This window comes from Tachysurus vachellii, chromosome 9 (genome assembly GCF_030014155.1).
Source record: "Tachysurus vachellii isolate PV-2020 chromosome 9, HZAU_Pvac_v1, whole genome shotgun sequence".
Taxonomy (NCBI): domain Eukaryota; kingdom Metazoa; phylum Chordata; class Actinopteri; order Siluriformes; family Bagridae; genus Tachysurus; species Tachysurus vachellii.
The window spans coordinates 10,466,765-10,473,488 of NC_083468.1; the positions used below are offsets into that span (position 1 = coordinate 10,466,765).

At 40.7% G+C, this 6,724-nt stretch overlaps 2 protein-coding genes across 2 annotated transcripts in view; one reads left to right on the top strand and one right to left on the bottom strand.

Annotated features, from left to right (window-relative positions):
- irf2bp1 (interferon regulatory factor 2 binding protein 1) overlaps positions 1-2,412 on the bottom strand; it is a 4,111-nt gene extending 1,699 nt beyond the window's left edge. The window contains exons 1-2 of the mRNA XM_060877620.1: positions 374-2,412; positions 1-62 (exon numbers count right to left, since the gene is read on the bottom strand). The exon at positions 1-62 is cut by the window's left edge and continues 1,699 nt beyond it. Coding sequence (XP_060733603.1) covers positions 384-2,183 — 1,800 coding nt within the window. The 5' untranslated portion in view covers positions 2,184-2,412 and the 3' untranslated portion in view covers positions 1-62; positions 374-383. The remainder of the gene's footprint in view (positions 63-373) is intronic.
- LOC132851049 (latent-transforming growth factor beta-binding protein 4) overlaps positions 1-6,724 on the top strand; it is a 424,131-nt gene that overhangs the window by 320,638 nt on the left and 96,769 nt on the right. The gene's annotated exons all lie outside the window — the stretch shown is intronic.

Genomic DNA, 6,724 nt, shown 5'->3' on the forward strand with positions numbered 1-6,724 from the left:
GAACAGTCATCTCTTCAGTGCTGTGGTGGCGATCATCTTTGGGGTTCAGGAACTGCACATTTCTGGATTGAAATATAAAAACGCACAATACATTTACACAGAGGATTTTAGCACTGTAGAATACATTAACTCTCCAAATAACATTTACCTACACTGAAGTGTAATGACTTATTACATTTCATTAGGTTCTCTTGCGTCTCTTTTGCACTGTGCAACTTTTATGTTCTCTTTTACCACTTCTGTAATGCTGCAATTTTCCACTGAATCTATCTATCTATCTATCTATCTATCTATCAATCAATCAATCACTTGGCACATTGGGTATATTAGCATGTATCAAAGTATGTTTGTTTTCAGTACATGTAAGCCATACCTGCTTTAAATTAAGGGTCCCTCTCCTTCTTGACTTTCACATCTCCAGCCAAGATGGTGGAAATCTCCCCCTGCATAAATGCCCATGGTACATTGGAGCCCACCAGTGGGCATTTATCACCACTTGGGCAGTACACCTCACTGCCTGAGCCCTGATTACGGATGAATTCCCTGGTGCACGGAAAGCAGAACTTATGCACAGGTACTGAAGGGCACTGGACAAAATGCGTATCCTCAAGCCTTTCATGGCAAATGGTGCAACAAAGAGGAGTTCCAGATGTTCCAGAGATTTCAGATCCTTGGTCTGCCACTGCAACAGGGGGCATCGCTGTGGCGACCGCGGCTGTTCCAGATCCATTTTCACCGTTACGTGATGCCAGTCGCCTTTGCCCAGATGAAGATGGGCTTGCACTGGAAGCATGGGCAACACTGCTTCCTGGCATGTCTTTTGGCGATTGGCTAATAGCACCAACATTGTCTGCAACACTCATGAGGGCACTGATCGGTGAAGGGTCACTACCATGGGAAACAGGAACCACCTCCTGGAGATTTGGAGGCTGGCCAGACATAGCACTGGCCAAAGAACTGGTGGGAATGTGGGCACTCATGCTTGGGTACCAGTGCTGGCGTATCTGCTCCTCTGTGGTCATTCTCTCTGAGCCATCAGGATCTGGAGAAGGTTTTCGTCGCCGCATTCGGGCTTGAACAGGACGTCCAAGATGGCACAGCGCGGTGGGTAACATGGCGCATGCAGCATCTAAATAAGGTTGAGGGAGTGACTCAGGATTTGGTGATTCTTTAAATGCCCGAACAGCATCGCTGAGTAGCTCAGAAAGGAGACGCCAATCACCAATGCCATGTCGCTTCTCATACTCAACATACTTAAAGCCTGAGCTGATCACTTTGCCAGAGTCTTTTTGGCTATCCTGGAACATCTGCTTCACCAACGCCAACAGGCTTGAGAAAACATTGCCTGATCCACACGGGTACTCGACAAACACCTTGAGCTCAAAATCCACACCAAGCTTGGCATCAAAGGCAAACACCCTCCCAACAAGGCCATGGTCTTTCTTAAAGCGCACGTTGAATGGTGTGCAGCTGGAAAGCGCTAGCAAAGTGTCCCTAACAGATTTGGGACGTCCAGCCCAATCGTCGGCTCGGTTTCGGACACTTTCTGAAAGTTCAGCTAGTGCTTCAGCATTTCTCTGTTTCTCCTTCAGATCTTTCTCAAAGTCTGAGCTCACGAAAGACATCCCAACACCCATTGCCTGTCTTTTCCCAAGTTCGCTCAGCATTGGTGCAGATATAGCGAGCGGTGCAACGCCAGGTCTGGTGCCGATTAGTAGCCCATGCGGCGTACCCACAATACCTTGGGCCATCAGATTGGGCGGCACACCTGCCACCATGGTCCTTCTAGCATTAGGACTTTGCCTGCTAACCTCTGCAACAGCACCATCGTCCAACCTGGGAAGTCCATTAGGAAGCCTGGAAGGTACAAATTCTCCTCTACTCCGTTCAAATCGCTCAGCAGCGTTTCTGCCCACATCCAGTGCGCTATCTTTCGCCCCAGGGCCGTGTTTACTACCCGGCTGCGGACCTGGAGACCTTCCGTCCTGCATCACATGGGTGCGTTTTAGCTGCCTCGCCGTGTCGATTAGCATTTCTATCCTGTCTGCACCTTCATAATTCACACACCCGCGACACACAGCTTCGCTAAAATCCCAGATCATGGCCCAAGGCATCTTGGGCAGGTCGCAAAGATAACACCATTGCCGCCTGGAAGATGCCTGCGAGGAGGAAGAGGAGGACATGTTTGATTTCTGAAACGCCCCCGATTATCTTTTGTCTCTTTTTTCTTCTTTTTTTATCCACCTCGTCGTGTCCGTGTGATAAAACCGGACACTTTTACACAAAAAGTGAACTTTTTTTAAAGACCCAGAACGAAACTAGATCGATGTTTCTGTTTTAGCCGATGTGGCTAGCTAACTAGCTTCGGCCGCGAGAGTTTTTGCTTGGAAGAAGCTGGAAAGTTACACAACTCTGACGCGGTGCAGCATGGGAGATGTAGTTTTACTGTTATTTTTTTTTTAAACCCCACACTTTGCTTTCCAAAATTACCTCACAAGAGTTAGCTCTAAAATATGTTTCCCTGTTGTACAGACATCACATTTGACACGTTGTTATTATATAGCAGATTACTAATAGAATTATTAATTTATATATAAATGATATCAAAAATCAGTTTTTGTGAAGAATTTGACTTTATTTGTTTTTATTTGTTATATATTGGCGTTGGATTTTTTAGGCATATCTATTAATGTATATCCAGTCTTTAGGTTTATATTCAAAACAACATGCAATTTTACCATAATGTATAGAGTTTTACAGCGACCTGGGGGTGGTGTTACTACATTTCCCAGGGACCACCGCGGTATTTTTGAGTTAGTGACGCAAATTCCGTTACAGCTTCCTGGAAATCAAACCATTTATTTATTTATTTATTTTAGATTTATTTATTGTAATAAATTAGAATAAAATCTGGATATATGAAAATGATCCCAAGAATAAAACATTAAAACATTTAAATGAATAGCACATATTACTATAACATTGTTGCTCATTGCTTTTCTATTGTATTTTGTTCAGTGTTGTCAGATTTTGGGAAACTACACATGTTGCAGCCCACATCTCTGTTTTTGACTTATTCCTTCTCCATAATTACTCCATAGAAACTAAAGATACATGTGAAACAATAGCAATTCATCTCAGTTTTGCCAATGCTTTCAGGGGTAAAAATGTTCATGCTTACTCAGAAAGTCACCAGATGTGTCACATGATTGTTTGCATATCAAAATATTTAGAATTTTTAGATTTTCAAATTAACATCGAAGAGTATACAGTCATGTCCATATATATTTGGACACGGGCACGATTTCCATATATTTGGCTCTGTATTCCACCAGAATAAAATTACAATAAAACAATCAAGTAACAATGAATTTGAAGTGCAGACTTTCAGCTTTAATTTAAGGGGTTAATTTAAGTCTTTAGATTAAGTCTTTTTTAGATTGTTTTTTTTTTTTTTTTGGCAATATCTAATCTGTCTTTAATAGTCTCTAACCTTTCCATTCTTGAATCTTATGAATGGTTTGGACCTCGTGGTGAACCCTTTGTGTTTGCTGAAGTCTTCTCTTGGTTGTAGACTTGGACAAGGACACGCCTACCTCCGCCTTGGCTGGATGTGCCAAACTCCTCCCAAACACTCCTAATGTTTCTGCTATCTCTTTGATGGATTTGTTTTGTGTATGAAGCTTAATGATGGCCTGTTTGTCTTGCATGGAGAGCTCCTTTGAACGCATGATGTAGGTTCACAGCAATACATTCCAAATGCAAATACCACACATAGAATCGACTTCATACCTTTTGCCTATTTAATTGATGAAACCTGTCCATGAAACATGTTTTGATTCAATTTTCCAATTACTTTTAGTTGCTTGACTACTTAAATACCCTCAAAATTATCCTGGGAGTGTGCACTTTCAGACCATATCCATTATATAAGTTTAGCTTGAATATGTTTTGGTAAATACCTGGAAAAGTGTGCATGTGTTCAAATATATATGGACCGAACTGTAAAATAGTAGATTATAATGTCCATATTTTTTTATTTCCAAACCTCATGGAGTACAATAAAAAATAAGTAGTGAAAGTTAAGAGTTGGGGAAAAGAAGTGTTGTTGGATGGAAGTTGTTTTATTGCTTGTGAATATAGCTGAGAAAAAAGTTCAAAAATAAGAAACAAAGAGGTCTAAACACTTCTTTGTGATCAATGTAATAGTGATCATAGAAACAAAAAGTACTGGTCATTGGAAATCAACAGTGAATGGTGACTGGGAAACAAGCATGTTCAGTGATTACTGAAACCGTTGATTATACTGAACCATCTTAACACCTCACCATGTATAACAAGCAGCTGTGGGCTGGGGAGCTGTTTCAAGTGCTGTATCAAATCACTAAGGTCCAGAAATCACCAAATTTCTTCTTTAAAATTTGTACTTTCTATTAAAAAAGAATACTGATCTTAAAAAGTCTAGAAAAAGTCTACTAATTATTACTACTAATTCTTAGTAACTCACCACTATGAAATCATTATGGTTGAACATTAGCATGATATTTAAGGCATAACACTTTGAATTGCAAAGTAGCACTTTGCAGCAGGAAGTTTAAGAATGAGTAACTCAAGAACTCAAGAAACTCAAGAATGAGTTTTCTATATCCACTTCTTTTGTCTTGGAGATTTTAAAGATATAAATATTATGTTTGATTTGATGATTTCTCCTTATTAATTGGTATGCTATGTTTTGTTTTATTTTATAAAAGAAAGAGAGTTTGATGATAGTTGAATGTTTCATGTAAAGTGTTATAAAAAGATAAGAATGTTATTTGATTATTTTTGCTGAGCGTGATGCACGTATAAATGTTTAGTATAGTAGAAAAATAAAAACAGGAAATCTATATGCTGTAACTAAATTGATTTCTTTATTCACATGTATTTTTTTTAAATTGTTTGCCTGAGTTTCATAGACGCATGTACTAGATCTCATCGCTGAGTGGTTGTGTGGTTCTTGTGGTCGATGGTGTCCGTTCCAGACATGCTACATATAATATATATCTGTGATAGTCTTATATTAGCTTTATAAGCACTTGTGCATACACATCTGTAAATGTCCTTAAGTAAGTATGTAAGTGTATTTCATTCATTCATTCATTCATTCATCTTCTACCACTTATCCGAACTACCTCGGGTCACGGGGAGCCTGTGCCTATCTCAGGCATCATTGGGCATCAAGGCAGGATACACCCTGGACGGAGTGCCAACCCATCGCAGGGCACACACACACACTCTCATTCACTCACACAATCACACACTAGGGACAATTTTCCAGAGATGCCAATCAACCTACCATGCATGTCTTTGGACCGGGGGAGGAAACCGGAGTATCCGGAGGAAACCCCCAAGGCACAGGGAGAACATTCAAACTCCACACACACAAGGTGGAGGCGGGAATCGAACCCCGACCCTGGAGGTGTGAGGCGAACATGCTAACCACTAAGCCACCGTGCCCCCCGTAAGTGTATTTATAATCAGTAATTTAGCAAATACACTATTTGGACACGTGATCAATCGCACACAACTGTTTGTTGAACATCTCATTACTCATTTAGACCCTCTATATTAGTGAGAGATATTAGGTGAGCAGGCCTAGTCTGCATATTAGTTCATCACAAAAGTGTTCAGTGGGGTAAAATCAGTGCTCTGTTCGGACTACTCAGTTTCTTCCACTAAAACCATGAGACCATGAAATCATGTCTTCATTGACCTTATTGTGCATAGGGACATTTGTCATTTGGTAACAGGTTTTGACCTCAGTATCAGTGAAGGAAAATCTTAATTGTACAGAATACAATTTGTCCAAAACTGTTTGGAGACAAACCACAAATGGGTATGATGGACAGGTGTCAACATGCTTTTCGCCACGTAACCACAACAGCTTCAAGTTACATCTATGTCCAGGGGTCTCATTTATAAAACTGTGCGTAGGATCCCTACTAAAAGTTTACGTACGCCCAAAAGCCAAAAATGGCGTACGCCAAAAAAAAATTCCGATTTATAAAACCGTGCGTACGCACTCCTCTAAGCAATGTTCCCTTTATAAATCACAGATAACCCGCAGATGTGCGTACGTGAACCAGCCTGAAATCCCGCCCTGTACACGCCGATTTTTATCCATAACTAGTCAATGCAAATCACTGCGCGGGCACGAGAGTGCACCTCGTTATAACGAGTTTCCTCTGCGCTCTGCAGGTTTATAAATGGGGTGAGGAGTCAGCGTCTCAGGGGGTAACCACTGCCGCCTGCAGGTTCTAATTATATTAAAAGCAACATTGTTATAATTATATTAAAAACAAAATTGCTACAGTTTCTACTTTTTAATATTGTTAAACTCACCAAGAAGCCATTTAGTCTGTTCCCTACACTGTTATGTGTCAAGATAAAGGAATCATGTGTTGAACCAGGCCAGCGTGCCACAATGTTTGTGAGGGTCATGTTGGAGTCACATATGATTTGCACATTAATAGAATGCACATGCTTTCTATTAACATAAGCAAATTCATTTTCAGATGGTGCCCTTATAGCAACATGAGCGCAGTCAATTGCGCCGATTACATTTAGGAAACCAGACATTGCTGCAAACTGCATTTTAATTTCGGCCTGTTCTCGCACAGTGTAGGGGAACCTGATGTATCGACTACCCATATTAAGTATACCATAACGACAGATATTATGGCAC